The following is a 17618-nucleotide window of genomic DNA, read 5'->3' as shown; positions in this document are numbered from 1 at the left end:
AAAACAAAACAAACAAAAAAAAGAGATAAAAAAGAAGGAAGTCTCGTGGTGCGTGGTTTGATGAAACTAGACATTGTGACCATTTGGAGAGACAAAAACATAAGCGTGCAAGTCAGAGAATACCATCTCTACTGTGAAGCATGGGTTTTGCTGCAAGAGGAATTGGTGCACATCACAAAATAGAAGGTGAGGAAAGAATCAAAACATGAAAATATTGACATTACAAGACATTAAATAGATGTCTAAGGAAACCATCAAGATACAAAATGGGTTAAGGACCACAAGGTCAGTGATTTCAAGTGGTCAACACAATATTGGGCACATAGAAAATTATGGGCAGAGAAAATTGAGTTGCACAATTACAACAATCTGCTGTATTTAGAGAAGAAACAAATGGTATAATAATTATAAAAGTGAGAAAAAGAAGGAATTTTTGTACAGTGTATTTAGTTCCTGGGATGAAGTATATATAATCTTAGTAATCTGGAGGAACGCTATCCAGATGGGCTAAGTGGGTTTGTAATATTGAAATACAAAATGAATTTGTGAAAACAATGTATTTAAGTCTTTATTTCCCCAACAGGAATCAATAAAAATACAACAGTGATGTTTTACAGTAAACACAGTACATGAAAATGTTCAAGTCCATCACATTTCATCTCAAAGCTCACCAACATCATTTGTGGGTCATTGTGCACCAATTGCAATCCAATGTTAAAACCAGCCACAAAATGAAGGCACAGAACTCTGATTATCAATGTGACAATTAAATAACTCTTTGATCATTATGTGAATGCAAAAATATTTTTCTTTCAGTTTTTCCTTCATGTCATCTTTCAAAGATGTTCTTTCCCCCCCTCCAAAGTAAGACAAATAAATTAATGTGATTCAGTTCTGAGAGTAGAAAAACAAATACTGACAGAAGAACGGAGATCAGGTTTTGACAAATGTAAATTGTACATTGATTTAAAGAGAAATAATTTCATATCAAAGGAAAATAAATGTACAAATTGCGCCATTACAATATTGAAGTGTACATTTTTTGAATGGTAAAGAACAAACATTTTTCTAAATTCAAAATACAAAGCTGTAAATCATTCAGAAATCCAAACATAAAAAAAAAACTCTTTAATGTATCCACATACATTAAAGAAAACCTCTTTCCGTATCAAGAGAAATTAGTTGGTGAAGTAGACAACTTCATGTTCATGCCGACTCACATTTCTAGGCAAACTGGACACTGGAGTTCTCCTGAGCTCCAGTGAAAACGTTACATTCAACAGAAATGATTGCCTCCCAGCAGGGGGCAAAGCTGGAGTGTGTAGGTGACTGGAGAAGAAGAAACATGGGTGAACTAAACAAACTGGACATCAAACCACTATTGGCACGGGGCAGCCCAGTCTCACCAGACAACGTGCAATGAGAACGTTCCTCCGTATTTCGAATGTTTTGGAATAAAAATCTGAGAAGGAAATGTGTCACCAGGCCAGGCTGTAGCCGTGCATGGCCTGGTGGGACATTAGGCATGATGGGCATTAAACTGTGTTTAATGCTTAACAGTGCAAACATGTTTAGAAGTAGAAGTAGACTATATGCGAGTATCTCAAACTAAAATGTAAACCAAATCATGATTTTAAAGATGTACTTTAATTCTCCTTTCCCAATTATTTATGAATGAGGGTAAAGTATTTAAGAAAGCACAAAAAAATGGGGGGGAGGGGCATTAAAATATGGTGAAAAGCGCCCACCAATGAGTTTTTACATCATATATTACAGTAGTTTTGGCCAACTACCATTGATACTGTCACCATTTATTAAAGCCTTGTCCGGCGCCCTACAAAGGTACTTAAACCTGTTAACATTTTGTCACATTAAAACCACAAACAAATGCATTTTGATAGGATTTTATGTGATTTACAACAGAAACTGAATGAAAACGATGAACGTCTTTAATGTGTGTACAAATAAAGTGTGGTGTGATTTTGTGCTCAGCTGCTTTTAATCTAATATCCTTACACAAAATTCAGTGCAGCCAAGTGCTTTCAGTCACCTGTTGAGTAATGAGACTTGATAAGAGAATATTAGATAAGAAACAGCATCATGAAGATGAAGTTGGGAGAATCTGTTGACAAGGCAGCTGTAAGTGGTGCTCTCAACTAATCTTTTCTTTTATGAAAGACTGGTAAGAAACTGTTATTGAAAGAAGGACCAAAATTCCAACTTTTTGTTCTATGTACTTAGAAAAACTAACATGACACATAGTGGTGGCAGCATAATGCTTTGGGGATAGTTTTTGTCAGCCGGGATAGAAAAGCTGGTCAGATTGATGGGGAGATGAACGAGCCTAAACACAGAAAAATGTGGGGAAAAAATATATATATATATATATATTTATATATATATATATATCAATGCCATGAAACCCGAGTCTGAAGTCGAAATTCAACTTCTGAACACACAGCCAGAGCAACAAACCAGTAACTCCGAAAAAGCATCTGCATGTGTCAGAATAACTGAACTCCAGCTAATTCGTAATGAAAAACGTGAAAAAGACTAATCTCTAGATGAGCAAAGCTGGTAGAGATAAAAGCAGCAACAACAGCAAAAGCTGGTTCTACAAAGTGTACAAATATGAGCCAAAGGTCAGATCTGCATTTGTATATAATAAAGAAAAAAATGAAACATTGGCAACCATTTCTCCTTTTCTATCCACTACATAGTTAGGCCAACACAAGGTAGTGGACATCAGATGAAATCCCCATAAAATACAGTAAAGTTTGTGGTTTGATAAAAGATGAAAAAAAAATGTAGTAAAGAATTTTGCAAGGCACTTTAATTTCTTAGTGAGTCAGAAGCTTTATCTCTGCGGTTTATTACTTTTAGAGAATCTACGTATTGAATTTCTAAACCAACGTAGTCATTACACGTTCTGTTGTGAGATCAGATTGCATGAGGCCTAAACTGACAGTCTTCAGTGATGCATTGCAATCAAGTCTGTTTTTAAATGTGTTTTGTCACTTTGGAGTGCTTCTGCCCCCTGCAGGCAGCAGAGCGCAGCTACATGAGACCACAGCATGGCTCCTTGTTGTTGGTCTGCTCCTCCTCAGGGGCCCGCAGTTTCAGCAAGGGAGGATCTCCGCTGGCTGGGGTGAAGAACACCTGACTGGGAGACGACGACTGCTCTGGAGTCGGGATCGTTTGGATTTGTGGTTGAGGCTGAGGGGTCGTCGCGGCGACAGGAGGCTCCTCCACCTCGGCGGTGGAGGGCAGCGGGGGAGGAGGTGCAGGATACTTATTGAGCTTGGCAGCCGCGCGCTGGCGCTTCAGGTCGGCCAGGGTGTGGTGCGATTTCTCCCGAGTCATGCTGTCCGCGCCCTCGCCCTCCGCTTGCCCGGGCGCAGGACTGAGCTCGTAGGTGCCGCTGCGATCCATGCGGCCCCCGCCGCTCCACAGCTCGCCAGGCACAGAGGAAGCCAGAGACACGGACGTCTCCCCGTTCCCCACGCTAGATGACGCGATCTTTCTGTCGGCAACCTCCAGTTCCTCCAAGCGTGTCGTTGCTGCTCCGGTAGCGACCTGAGAAAACAAGAGAAACCTTTAGTAAACTTTAAAAAAAAACAACTAGTTCATCAAGTCAAACGGGGCTTAATCTGAATCATTGTGACAAATCTATTATTGGAATAATCATCAACTAATTTAGTAATCGATCAATAGTTATCTGGAGTTTACAGAATCAGAGTATTTCAGTGCTGGATACTCGTCTTTGCAGTTTGTTAAAAGAACATCTTAGATGTACAAAATCAATTTTGCATTTAAGATAAAAAACAAAAACCTTTAAAAAAAAAAAATTTGCTCTACGCAGAGCTCCTTAAATGGCATAGCTTTAGCTTCACTCGGTTCAAATAATGTAAAAAGAGATCTCTTATTAAGCACCGTTTGCTACCCAATTATTAACCAATTAATCCAAATAATAGTCACCAGATCACCTCTGCAACGTGTTGATGTTAAGTTGAGCGGAAATGGCTGAGTTTTTCACGTTGTTGGGAGAATTTCTTAGTTTCAGATGCACGTTTTCCTCCAGATTATCAAGCGTTCACTAAAGGAATGCTGTTATGTTATTGTACTTCAGGCAATACGATATTTATTTTCTTATTTAACAAAAGAATTAAGTTATTTATGTTTACTTTTAAATGGATTTCTGTTGAGTAAATAAGATGGAGTGGTTAAATTAAAAATCTGCAGAATGTACCAATTTTTAAATTTGATTAATCATCAGAATAATCGACAGATTAATCGATTACTAAAGTAATTGTTAGCTGCCGCCCTAACGTCAAACGCTGTATGAGATAAAGGAGCCATTTTCGGTCACCATGTGAGCATGCTGAAGCAGCTCAATGTCAGTCTGTCTGTCCTCGTCGTCGTCCTGCGGTTCAGGTGTGGTCGCCGGCTCCTGCCAGACGATGGCCTCCCTGTGGTGCTCCCGGCGGTACAGACTGGAGCGTTCATTCACGCTGACCCGACGCACAACCTTCCTGTGCGGGCAAATGTTACGGGAATCAGGTAAAACACCTAACTGCTCCCACTTCTGAAATAAATCCCTGCTCTCGTGTCCCTGAATTCCCTTGTTTACCCTCTGCTTCCAGTGCTGGACACTCGTCTTTGCAGCGTGCCCTTCTGCTTGTCCTGACTTTTCATGATGGCGTCGTGTTTGTTCTTCAAGTCCGTCAGTTTGGCTCTGACCTCCTCATCAATACACACATCTGCAGACGGAGCAACACGTCACACATCTAGCATCAAGTTATTTCAGAGAAATATAACAAAATGACCACAAAAAGCCTCTGATCTCACCGAGCGGCGTCTCATCTAAAACAGACTTGGAGTTCAGATTGGCTCCGTGAGCCACCAGCAGCTCCACCACTTGGATCTGGAAACAAGTGAAAACAAATGACACCCATAAGACGGGTCAAAACAAAGTTACTCAAGGTCGACGGCCGAACGAACCTGTCCCCAGCAGGCGGCAGCGTGAAGCGGCGTCCATCCGTCAGAGTCTTTCAGCTCCAGCTGAGCCCTTTGGTCGACTAGCAGCTCTGCTACAGACATGTAGCCATTGGCAGATGCTATGTGGAGCTGAAATGGAAGGAAATAATAAAAAAACAAAACTACTGCAGTGCTGGATGCTTCTTTTGTGACTGAATCTGCAGATCATGGATGTTTCACATTTTGTTGAAACAGTCCAGTTTGTCTAAACCCTCTTTTACTCTTGTTACATGGCTTCTGTCTAATTTAATTTGAGTTACTTTACAAAAAGGTTCGAACATCGAGTATAATTTTTTCCTTTTCAGAATAGCACTTTGTGTGATTTACCTAATTATTAATTTAATGCTTTCCTGTAAATGACTGAGTTATGCATTCTGTATGACTGATTATTTTCACATCCATTTGTTTTACCATCTGTTATCTAATCCTACTGATTCTCTACAGGTTCAGGGCGCATGTGCAGTGAACGATTGTCTAGACTACACATTTGTGGACTATCACTTGTGTGCCATGTGTTATAATTATTTTCATCTGCATCTCACCAGCGTCGCCCCATTGTTGTCTTGTGCACTTAAATCTGCTCCGGTGTTAATCAAAGCCTCCACGTCAGCAAGCATGGCCAGCTCTTTCGCTCCTCTGCATTCATCTATCCGCTTCTGAGTTATCCCTGTGAAGGAAAAAAAAATTGCCAAAATGTTGTGCTTAGCAGTGATTTAACATAAATTATGTGAAACTTTCTCTGTCTCCCCTGCATTGCAAAAGATTTGACATTTTACAGACCCTGCTCAGCCATAACCATCTCTAGCAGCTCCAGCGTAGCCTCATCCTCACAGAGGTCATAGGCCATGTTGCCGTCTGCGTTGACGGCCAGCAGGTTGGCTCCACTACAAGGAAATAGACATGCAAATTGTTCAGGGTTAGAGTGGCACACCCTCGTGCATAAAGCAATGCTTTCAAAGTCAAACTGCACCCATATTTGCATTGGTTTTGCATACTGCATATTTTAGGTCTCTCAATCTGTTTATCCTCTGAAAATGAAAAATAAATAAATACAGAAGAGAAAGAGAGAGGAGTAAAAGGCTCAAAGAAATTGGAAAGAAAAAACATTTTTCAGAACGGAAGGGAAAACTGACGCACGCCTGAACGAGGAGCTGCACTAGTCCAGTGTGTCCACAGGTGGCAGCAGCGTGCAGTGGCGTCCACAGCTCACTGTCGCAGGCGTTCACAGAGGCACCAGCATCTAGCAGGCACTGAACTATCTCCACAAAGTCGTCGATGCAGCACTAAGAAGAAAAAAGCAAAAAACACACAGAAATCCTAAGAATGGTGGCTCCATGACGATTAAAAAAAAGATACAAAAAATAAAGCACAGGGATAAAAAGCAAACAAGAAAATACATGCATGGATAAATCATTGCTAGATTTTGAATGAAGATTAAGCTTACTTCAGAGGAAAGATTTGCATGAATGGCTCAGTCTTCTGCTGTGCAAATACAAAGTTTTTCCTAAAAACTCAGCTGTGACTGATTTTATAAAGAGTTCTCTGTACTGACAAACACTCCTTTCATGAGTGAGAAGAGACCGAAATTTACATCAACTTATAGGGAGAATAAATTACAAATGGTTTAAATTGTTAAACACACGCCATTGGAGTTAAAATCACAGAAATCCCTTGACGTCCTCTAAATCTGGCTATTAAAGTCCCCAGCCTGCTAAAATTTCTGGCCTTTGAACCAAAGTGGAGTTGAATAATCTGTCATTATATGAACAAAGTTATCTGAAGATTTAGATATAATAAAAACTTAAAAAAGGACATGATGGGTGCAAACATCACAGAGAGACACAACACTGGAAAGTCACAAACATTTCGAAAACATGCAATTTTTGTTTGTTACAGAACCTTTACTGTTACCCTAAAGCAAAGTAGATCTGTGTGCATATTTGGTGGTTTGAGGAAAAATTTATGAACTGAATTACCCACTTAAGCATGATTTTAAGTTTTTAAGTTTTGACAATTCCATCAAACTCCTGAACCAGCTGCCTCTGTACCTGATGCAGGGCTGTCAGTCCGTCCTCATTGACCAGATCTGGGCTGACACCGCTGTTGAGCAGCTCTCTCACTAGAAAAAGCAAAGGCACACATAAAAACACACACACAAGATCCCACTGGAAGAAAGCCTGTACTTAATCAGGGTGGATTTATTTAAGGTATGTCTGTGGGTCCTACACAGAAACAAATTTGTTCCTGGATAGAGATCAATACCTTATTCCAAGCAGCCAACAATAAATCTCTTGAAAACAAAATTTGGAGATATTGCAAAAAGGGAAATGATCTTGATTTATTGTGAAGTAGAATCCCTCAAATAACCAATAGGGCTTGTATGTGACAGACCAAAACAAACTAATGCAAAACCGGGAAAAAGGAACAAAAAAATACACCCAGTTTTCAATCTTTTACACAAATATAAAACTGGTATTTGTGTAAAACCAATGTTATTTTGGTTCCCCTGACTAAATACCATTGAGAACCATCATTAGCTACAATTAAACCTCCTAGTATGTTGGAGCATGTTCATCTACTTTGTACTTTCAGAGATTGAAATGTTTAAACATTCTTCTTTGCAGAATAGCTGAGTCCAGTCTGAATTGATTTGCGAGCATTTGTAAACATCAATTTTCAAGTCCTAAGAAGCTTTTTTCAATCAATTTAGGTCTGGACTTTGATTAGGAGACACTTGGAGATACTTTGATGTAATGAGTTAGTATTCCAACCAAGATACTTATTTGCATGTTTTCCAAGAATTATTTTTAAGCTATAGTATTACATAAAATCCTTGTTAGATACATTAAAGGATATGCAGAGTTTCGCAAGGCAGTGTGTGTGTGTTTACTTCTCACCCTCCTCAACGTCATTGCGGGCCGCTGCTTCCAGCAATGTGATAGAGTTGGGAAACTTTACTTTTGTAGTGCGTTTCTTCTTCTTGTCCGCTTTGGCCCTGGATCCTCGGGACGCGTCCTTTTCCATCTGCGCCCATGCCTTCAGCTGCTGGGCGCGGCGTTTCTGGGCGTGCTTCAGGCGCTCCGTGGCACTCAGACGCCCGACAGTGGCCATCTCAGCCAGCAGTTCGCCGTGGTCTGCTGCCATGGCGACCAGGGTTCTGGCTATTTCGTGCCTGTGTTCGGCTCGTTCTCCGAGATTAGATTCTTTTAGTGATTTCAAAACTTTGTATTAGTCTTCTCTTAGGTCAAAGAACTACATCACAATGTTTAGCAGAACATAAAAAGGGGTTAGATTTTTAGCACATAAATAAATAAATTACAAAAAATGGAAGTGATGAAAAATAAATTAAGTCAAGTTGCTTTTTCTCTAAATATCTCCATGATTACAATTGGGGTTTTTATCAATGTTTTATATAAAAACTTTTATTGGACCAAAATGAAATGCTGTTGACTTATTACCGAAAGGAAAAAGTGCTAGCTTCTGCAAACTTTCAGTCCTTTCCATTTCACCTGTAAATGATCTTGCAATAATACAATCAAGGAGACAAAAAGAGAAGAGAGATGGAACACAAACTCTCAGCTTTGTGGACTCGCTCTCTTCCCCAAAGGGTTTAATTTGGGGCTGATAATGTCCAAGAACTGGACTCAACAGGGGGCGGTGATGTCAGAATCCACTGGCGATGAACAAACATGTGCATTATGCAGATAGAACTGGGATGCTCACTGACAACAGATGCAGGATTCAGACCATGTCCTCTCCAGTACCAGATTATTTCATAAATCCAATTGAGGTGCTCAGTAAACACTGCATGGCTTTTTCTTGTTGATGAACAGTCTTCAGGTGAAGTGTTGACAGTAGAGAGGCTGTAGTTAGCTGCTCCTTTGTGATCCAGTCTGTGGGCAGGGAGAAAAAATGTGAGTGCTACGTTACAGTAGAATGCATGAGTTCTCCACTTCTAACATTGTTATCTTTAACCCCTGAGTTCCCTCATCTCCCTTGTCTCTCCTAAAGAAACTTGATAAGGTGGGATGCTTTTCATTAATGATTGACACTAGCTGAAGCTTGCTTGCGATGGCTGTCCCCACAGGGACGAGATCAAGACACACAAAGTGGTTAAAATCTGCATAGCAACACTCCGTTTCAGTGCAAGTTCAAGCTCTAGCAACGCCGGACATTAATATCTCTCCCGTTGCCTTTCGTTAACTTCCAGTAGAGATACACGACTCACGCTCGGCTCTTTCCAGGCTACTCATATATTATTCAGGCTTTGGCCTGTACACACTGAGAGGAAGGTCAACTAGAGGCACTCACTAAGATAGAGAGAGTGAACGGTAAGACACTAGTGCGAGGACACAGAGCTACCGCAGCAAGCAAGCAACACCTGAAATGTGAGTGAAATAGTGCGCTTAAACCACACTGGCTCAATAAATCAGTTGAATAGCAGACAAATAGGTGTACTGATAATGATAAGATATATCAGTTACAAACTTCCTCTCAGATGCTCGTCTTCCCGAGGTTTATCATTCCTGCAATGTTTTTCCTGAACGTTATAGTTCATAAAGTTTGGAGTGATTTACAGCTAAAAGCTCCAATGATATTTTCAGTGCATAGAGATTTACCTACACGCCGTCTCCTTTATCGTTTTGGTTGGCCTCGTGAATAGTCTATTTTAAAGTATTCAGAGTCATAAATCACTCTGCAAGGATTTCCTTATGTTAAAGGTCAAAACACTCGAACCAGCCACTTTAAAAAAGCACAAATAAGAGTGAACAGGCAACAGGCTACAAATAAAACGAGCTGAGAGGAAACAGTTGTGCTCATAAGTTTAAATACCTTGGCTGAATTTGAGATTTTGTCCATTATTCAGAGAACATGCAACAAACCCAACAATATACAAGAACTGGAGGCTTTTTTGGCAAGAAGATAAACTGTTCCACCAACTACCTTATAAACTTGGTGTTCAGTTAAGTTGAAATGGGTAATACCCAGCATTAAGAAATGAGTTATGTAAACATTTGATGAGGGTAATTTGGGGATTTTTCTGCTGTCAGTATGATTTAAAGATTTTAAACACTAATGTTGATTAGAGAGGGTTTTACCCAACCAGTAACCAGGAGTCAGAAAAAATATTTTGAACATATAAATCTTCTGGAAACTGAGCAAAACTGTACTTCCTGGCAGCTACCTAAATGCATTCAAAATTTTTAAACAATGTTAGATGTTAATAAATCAAAGTAAGTGTTTGTTTTTTTTAATTGGAAAACTCATGTGCAGTTAGATGTTAGGATTTTTCAAAGAAACTTGATTAAATGCCCCTAAATCTCCATGGACTGAGAATGTGCCTATCTGCCCAGATCATAGTCCATTTTATTTATATTTTTAATTTCATGTTATCCAGGTGAGAAATTCAAAGTCCAGTCCCTAGAATGACAAGGTGAATTACAAATTTTGCAATCAAGAGTCTTTCCACTAAAGCTGACTCGAGTTAATTGAGTGTGTAGCTAAACAAGGCTCCAACCAACCAAATGTCCACAAAAAGGTTTCAAATTGATCAGTGGTTAAAAGTGTATCATAATTTCCTCCTTTCTAAATGTATTTGCTTTTGTTTGGAAATGTAAGGGATGTAAACAACATTACTGCAAGACTTTCTCTTGACAAAGTAAAGCACTGCGATAAAACTGTTGTTTCACGGCAACCTGTGGTCAAAAGAACTGTCAGGTGGTGACCACAGCAGGAAGAAGCTCTGTGGTGACGATTTGAGACAACAGACTGGTTTCACCCTACTTACCAACTATTTAAAGTTCTGTGTGAACAATATCAGCCACACCAGAACAGTGATGTGCTTCACCCATTTGTTTTCACAAATAAACACATGTTCTTCTATCTAACTTAGCATTCTGAATTGCAACATGTCATACCGCTGTTAAAATATCTCAACTTTCATCTTTTAAAAAATGATTATTAATAATTCATAAGTATATCGCTTTTTTTTTTGGCTAACTTCTTTATGAAACATTTCAATAAAACTATGCTAAATGACAAGATTTCAGACCGAAACCTAAAAGAAACAGCACGTTGGACTATCTGTTTATTATACCTTAATCTGTTTCATTTTGTTACTTTTTGTTCATTTGAACAGCAGTGTCACAAAAAACACAATTTAGAATATTTCTGACAGTAGTGAAAACACCAAACAGCTACCAAAATTACTCTAATAATGCATCAGTGACTTACCCAGGAGGTCATATTTGAACTAAAAGAAAAATCTAACACACTAAAGGTTTCCTCAGTAAAAGACTAGTGACCAAAAACAACTTGTACAGCCTGTCTGACCAAAATAAACAAAAACATTTTTGTTCTGTTTCTTTTGTCTATCAACCAGTTTATTGCATTTTTGCCCTTGGCACAGCCAATGATTAGGTTTACTACGCTTACACTGTCAGGTTGGACTTGATGGCTATTCATTTAATAAATGAAGTCATCTGAAAACTACAACTTGTATTTTCTCAGGCTCTCTTTGTCTGATGCTTGATTTTTTTGATGAGCTCAAACATTGAAGTGTGACTTTTCCAGACTTCACAAAGGATAAAAAGTGATTAATTAATAGAAATGTGTTTACAATTTGTTCAAGCACAATGAAAAGAGGGCCTACACCACACAGGGATTTGTCCAGGTGAGTTTAGAATCCAATACCTTCTTAGCATTTAAAGGGCATAGAGCAAGGCTCCAAATGCAACACAGCTCTATCTGCGTGAGCTGGTCTCAGCCAACATCTCTAAATCACTGTTAACCAAACAGTCTCTAGAGTGACAACAATCTCATTAACAACTTAAACGTCTTCTGGGCAAAAGGGAATTGTCTCTTGAAAATCTCCTAACCGTTTGCTAGGAAGCTTAGCTGTTGCTGTTATGTCTTATCTAATGAGCACCTCTAATAAATCTCTAATGGAATTGTCCACCATATGTTGAAAGAATGGAAAGCTAAAATTTATTGAACACAAACACTAACTTTGACACAAGAACTAACAGTATCAGTCTCCTACAATCCTTTCATTACCACAAACACGCAGTCTGGGCACAAGAGGACAACGTTTGCAGATTAGCAACCTTGGCAGAGTGAGATGGACAAGTCAGATCTCAGCCAAAGCCAATCAGTGGAGGGTATCAGAGGAATGAAGCTCAGCCACAACATTGCAATGTTTACTGTTGAGCTGACTGAGAAATAAATCTTATCCCAAAAAGAGCAAACATTCATGGTTTAATTTATGGATCCTACTCATACTGCAAATTAATGCGAACAGCATAGAAACTTAGGAGAGCCGTTTGCAAATTAAAGCACAACCTTTCCTAAACTGAGGAAAACCCTTTCCCCACACACGTTTTTGTTGAGCCTTTCACTCAGCAGCACCATCAGCGCAAAAACTGAAGAAAGTTTTTGTCAGAATACCTTGGTAAGTATAGTGGCTTTATTTCTGACCAGAAATACATGGATTTTTGAGTTTCTGATTGACCAGGAGATAGCCATCCAATTATATTCACATCCTATGCTCAGTTTGACTGATGTAATGAATTTGGAAGGATAAATTCAAAGTGTTTCTACTTATCCACTACCCCACTCAGCTCCAGACCGTCACAGAAGCTGGACAGAAATCAAAGGTTTTGTTCCAGTGTGTAAACATTAGCATGACAGAGCAACACTGTTTAAAATCAAGTTTCAGTAACAAACTTTATTCCAGTTATTATTTATGCGTTTGCCTGCCAAAAGAAAAAAGAAAGATAACGCAGTTAATAAAACAAAGAAGGGAAAAAATCCTGATTCTCCATGACTCATGGATTTAGGGATATTTAGGTTCTTTCATAACACTTCTGGAATTTGTTGTTGGTAAGATTATAGGAACCTTGTGAGTTTCTGAGTCAGGCAAAGACCAGTCAGAAGGAAAATATAAGGTTCAGTCATAACAAAAACTCCCAAGAAAAGAATTTCATACATGCAGAAAAAAAGTGTATTTAATGTGTTTGGAAACATTCTGCAGCATCACTCTGACATTTATAGTCTTCCGACCTTTTTTAATTAGATGACCTAACAGGAAGGGGCTGTCGGAGAACACAAAGTTTCTCTGAACAGCTATAATGAATAGAGTAGCATAAACACACACACACACATAAAAGCTCTTACGTCCTTCTGTTAGGTGGTACCTACCTCAGTGCAACAACTTGATCACTCTTCCAAGAACACGGCTGAAAATACAGCCGACACCTTTGCTCAAACTTAAAGCCGACTACCCAGAGTGCTAAGAGCTTCATCCGTGGTTTATTGGCACGAAACAAGCCCAAACTGGGCTGTGTGCTGCCAACAACCTAGTGAAGTGATTTGATGAAGCGCACAGACTGAAGCGCAACAATGCTGAGTCAATGTGGCTTGATGGTTCGGGAACGATCCAGCATAAAACCCGAAACAAAGCCAAGTGGCCAGAACGGCCTGCCAAACACACAGAAAGGCTTTTTTGTCACTTACTTTGCAGCACACACATCAATTACGGAAGAAGTGGAGCTTGAAACAGCTTGCTGAGTAAATAAATAACAATGGGTGTCTCTATTTGCATCAATTTAAACCAAAATTGATGAGACAAAACATATGTTTTTTTTTTGTTTGTGGTTGCAAAATATCTGTACATGACTTGATTATAATTTTGCTGCCAGGCCTGAATGAAGGAGAGGCACAGAAAGAGCAAGTAAGGAGGATCTACAGTAAGCTCTGTCATGCGTAAAGATTTGGGTTGCACCATATAATCACCCAGAAATCTCAGTAAATCTGCCAAGTAGCCAATGGCATGGTAAGAGAGAGGGAGAGAGGCATTGGATGAAAGGGAAAATAGTCTGACTAAATGTGGACAAAAGAATCTGGAAACATTACTTCAAAAATGAGATAGAAGTGAGTATCTGGCTTTTACACACCCAACAGAGAATAATGGATACAAAGAGAAATTTGAGCACATGCTTTCTTGAGTCATCTGGACTTTTATCATTACAAACATAAACCATATCAAGATTGCTAAGAAATATCTTTCTAGTAACTACTTCACAGTCACAAATTCAGCTACAAACAGGATTTCCTCAAAAACAACCCAGTATTTGCACTATACAACAGCCATTTCCTTTATAAGCTCATGCAGGGTTCAAATCCACTAAATCTCGTGTGTTGATATTTAATCTGGCTATTTAATTATTTCCTTCCAGAGCTGTGTTCCTGTTGTCACATTGTGCATCACAATCTTAGTCTGCATTATAAACCCTACAAATATTTGACTGCATTTACCATAGAAATGCTGCTGAAAAAGTACTTTGCCCATACGCTGTAATACTCATGAGCAACACCTCGGTTTAATGTGTACGAGTTAAACAGGGTTAATAAGTCATTGACGCACAGTGAGAGCCAAATACTAAAGAGGCGTGTTCACTTTGATATTATCAATGTTTTGCACAATGATTACTCTCACAATAAGTACATGCTTCCAGGTTTTCCAAAACGTAATCTGATACGCACAGATGTTATGTTTGTGCCTTGCAACAGTATTCATACACCTTTAATGTTTTCACATTTTAATCACAAACTGTAATGTATTCAACTGGGATTTTATGTGAACAGCCAACACTAATTAGTGCACAATTGTGAAGGAACTAATTACTTGCAAATCAGCTCAACCTTAGTAACAGTGAACATCTAGCGTCAGTTCAGAAATACTTGATACCTAAACCTAAATGCTGTAGTGAATATAATCCAAGTGTCTTCATGGATTTCTTGTGGATTGTAGTGCTGTCTAGTATTATGACAACTCAGTGATGATATTTTACAGTAGCATCTCCTGGACGACACCTTCAGCTGTCGGCAAGCACTGCTAATCCACCTCATTTGTTTTTGCAGCTCCTCTTCAAATCTCTTTGTGAAAGCCGGGCAGAGAGACTTTGGAGTCAGGGACATGATCTTTGCCCATTATGATCGATGAAAGAGTTGGTTTGAACATCCTCCATGCAGAAGCAATAAAAGCAATCTCTGCTTCATCTGAAAGTTCAGTGGAGAAAACCTCTAAGAATCCCTCTGTGTGAACTGGAGTGGTGAACTGGAACCAGGAACCTGTGCTGGTGGCTACTATATGCTTAGATCTAGAAATGACATCATACTCAAACAAACTGTGTTCCTGTTCCATGTTGGAAACCAGAGAGAACTGGTGACTAGGCTAACTACTGTTAACTTATACAAGGTAATCATGTTTTTACTTCATTCTTTCATTTTTAAACATTATAGCTACATGTTTACTAAGGAAGGTTGCATAGCACTGTATGGGAAAGATAACTAAGCTGCATCTGTTTGTCCAGTCATTTGTTCCACTGTAGCTCTATGTTTATGTCCTTGTGTTTTATACCCTCTAACCCAGGGGTCCTTAACTCCAAAGTCCTGCAACTTTTAGATGAGTCTCTGCTTTAACACACCTAAGTCAAACAATGAAGTTATTAGCAGGACTCTGGAGACCTTGACCGCCTCCGGAGGAGGTGTGTTGGACGAGGGACACATCTAAAGTTGTAGAGCATTGGCCATAAAGGACTGGAGTTTGACACCCCTGAACTAATCGGATTCTTTATAAGTATTAAGGTTGATTCATCTTCCCATCAAATGTTACCAGCTTCCTTGTCCCACAGCGTAACTTCGCCACCACCATGTTTCACTAAATGTGTAAAAGTTTTGAGGCTGTGACTAAATAGTGATTGTGATGTGTCCAGAGTCATGTGCCGTGTTATTTTCTTTGTGTGTTGTTGTCGTTTTAAAAGAAATATGTAAAATTTACTTCCCACTTAACAATTGCACACCAATTTCTGTTCCTCTCACATTAAATACCAACAAAACACCCTGAAGTTTATGGCGACAAATTGTGAAAAGGCACAGGTAGTATTAATGTTTTGCAAGACACTGGAAATGGCAATGAAAGTAGAGTTTAGTTAAATTAAAAATACCATTTGAATAAACAAATAACTATTTCAACCAGTTTGAAGCTTATTAAATTAAAAAACGTAGCATTGTATGGTAATTTTATAATCTAATTATTTGATTACCAAGCCCACACTCCTAATAATACAGAGGGAACCTTATAAAATTGGAGATGTCTACTGAACTATGACCTGAACTTTTATGTCACTATGCTATGTGAAGTATAGTTCACTAATTTCCGGACGATTTTAATTTTAAGTAGTCGTAGAAATAAATTAAGCATGCTGGGCTTTTGTTTTTGACTTAATTCCACTTTAAACTTTAATTAGAAGCTCTAATAGAAGCAGCAGAGGCTTAACATCAACCTAAACTGTGTTGGAGCAGCAGCAGATTAGCTAACGCTCCGTAGCGGTCCACCTATACTGACTCAACAGGTAGCTGTCGGTCTGACAGGTAGAAAGTAGTTTAACTCACCCGCCTTCATTCACAGCAGAAGGGCTCTAACAGAGTCGACATTTTTCTTTTAATTATACTATAAAAGCTACTGAAAGCACCTGCTGACTGAGTTTATTGAGTTGACTGTGGAGAGAGGTCACGTAATGCTAGCGTTACCTTAGCTGGCTGCTGTTGAGCTGCTGCAAAACCAGAAACAAAACCGCTGCGGAGATGAAACATTATTTCGTGCTCTCGGCGACGACTTTATTTATTTGAAAAGGCGTGAAATGAACCCGAACGGGACGGGGCCACTTCCACTTGAACTTTACAGAAAACGCAGAGGTGACATCTTACCTGTTGAGGTGGCTGTCAGCAGCGGCGGCGGCTCCTGTTCAGCTTTGCGGCTGTGAAAACCGAGTCAGCTGCTGTCCACCGCTCCAGCTCCTGCCTGCCAGCCCTCAGGGGAAATGCCTCACCATAACAACCTGACCTGCACCCTCTCCTCCCACAGCGCAGCTTCCACTAGAGGGCGGCAGAGTCTTCGGGGGGAAATGTTCAACTTTCATAGAGTTCAGTGTACATACAGTTCTATTCACCTCCAACATCCCCATTCAGTTCAAACTTTATTGGCAGACATTTTGTCTGTTTATGAAACATAAAAAACAAAAAACCACACCATATTAACCATTATATTATTTTATCATTACACCTACTGATAAACCAACACAAATTAGTTAATAATTAGTTATTGTATTATAATGACCTTCAAGGTCTTCCATGAACAGCTGTAGTTTTACTGAAATTGAATGACACAAAGGTGTACTCTTAATTGCATATTGGCATCTGAAGAAAATTTATTGTACTGGATCTTTAAGATAAAGAGGGGTGCATATGAATGCAAGCCACACTTTCCATATTTGCATTTGTAAAAACAATAATTGAAAACTTTGTATGGCTCTTCTTCCAATTCACACTTATGCAGTACATTGTGATCAGTATTTAAATACCTTGACGTTTGTGTTTACTAAAGGATCAAGAGCGAAAATGTTCAGTTATTTTGTCGTGCGATTATATGTCTGACATTGAGTATGTATTTCTTTTCTTCTCACATTGTGCAAGAAAGAAATTCTGAGCAGAATTTGACATTTCTGTGTAATCTCTTTCAT

The 17618-nt window shown here is 39.2% G+C and overlaps 1 protein-coding gene across 1 annotated transcript; it reads right to left on the bottom strand.

Annotated features, from left to right (window-relative positions):
* Positions 1 to 542: 542 nt before the first annotated feature.
* Positions 543 to 16981, bottom strand: ppp1r16a (protein phosphatase 1, regulatory subunit 16A). The gene is made up of 11 exons (XM_028005867.1): positions 16807 to 16981; positions 7935 to 8930; positions 7086 to 7156; positions 6175 to 6320; positions 5818 to 5921; positions 5580 to 5704; positions 5002 to 5127; positions 4849 to 4924; positions 4631 to 4760; positions 4370 to 4532; positions 543 to 3576 (listed from the first exon to the last, which is right to left on the bottom strand). The coding sequence occupies exons 2-11, from the start codon at positions 8179 to 8181 to the stop codon at positions 3058 to 3060; spliced, it is 1707 nt and encodes a 568-aa protein (XP_027861668.1). The 5' UTR covers positions 8182 to 8930; positions 16807 to 16981; the 3' UTR covers positions 543 to 3057.
* Between the last annotated feature and the right edge of the window lie 637 nt (positions 16982 to 17618).

This window comes from Xiphophorus couchianus, chromosome 21, assembly GCF_001444195.1.
Source record: "Xiphophorus couchianus chromosome 21, X_couchianus-1.0, whole genome shotgun sequence".
Lineage (NCBI taxonomy): Eukaryota > Metazoa > Chordata > Actinopteri > Cyprinodontiformes > Poeciliidae > Xiphophorus > Xiphophorus couchianus.
Note: the sequence above shows the minus strand (reverse complement) of the source record. Positions and strands in the feature narration are given on the sequence as shown.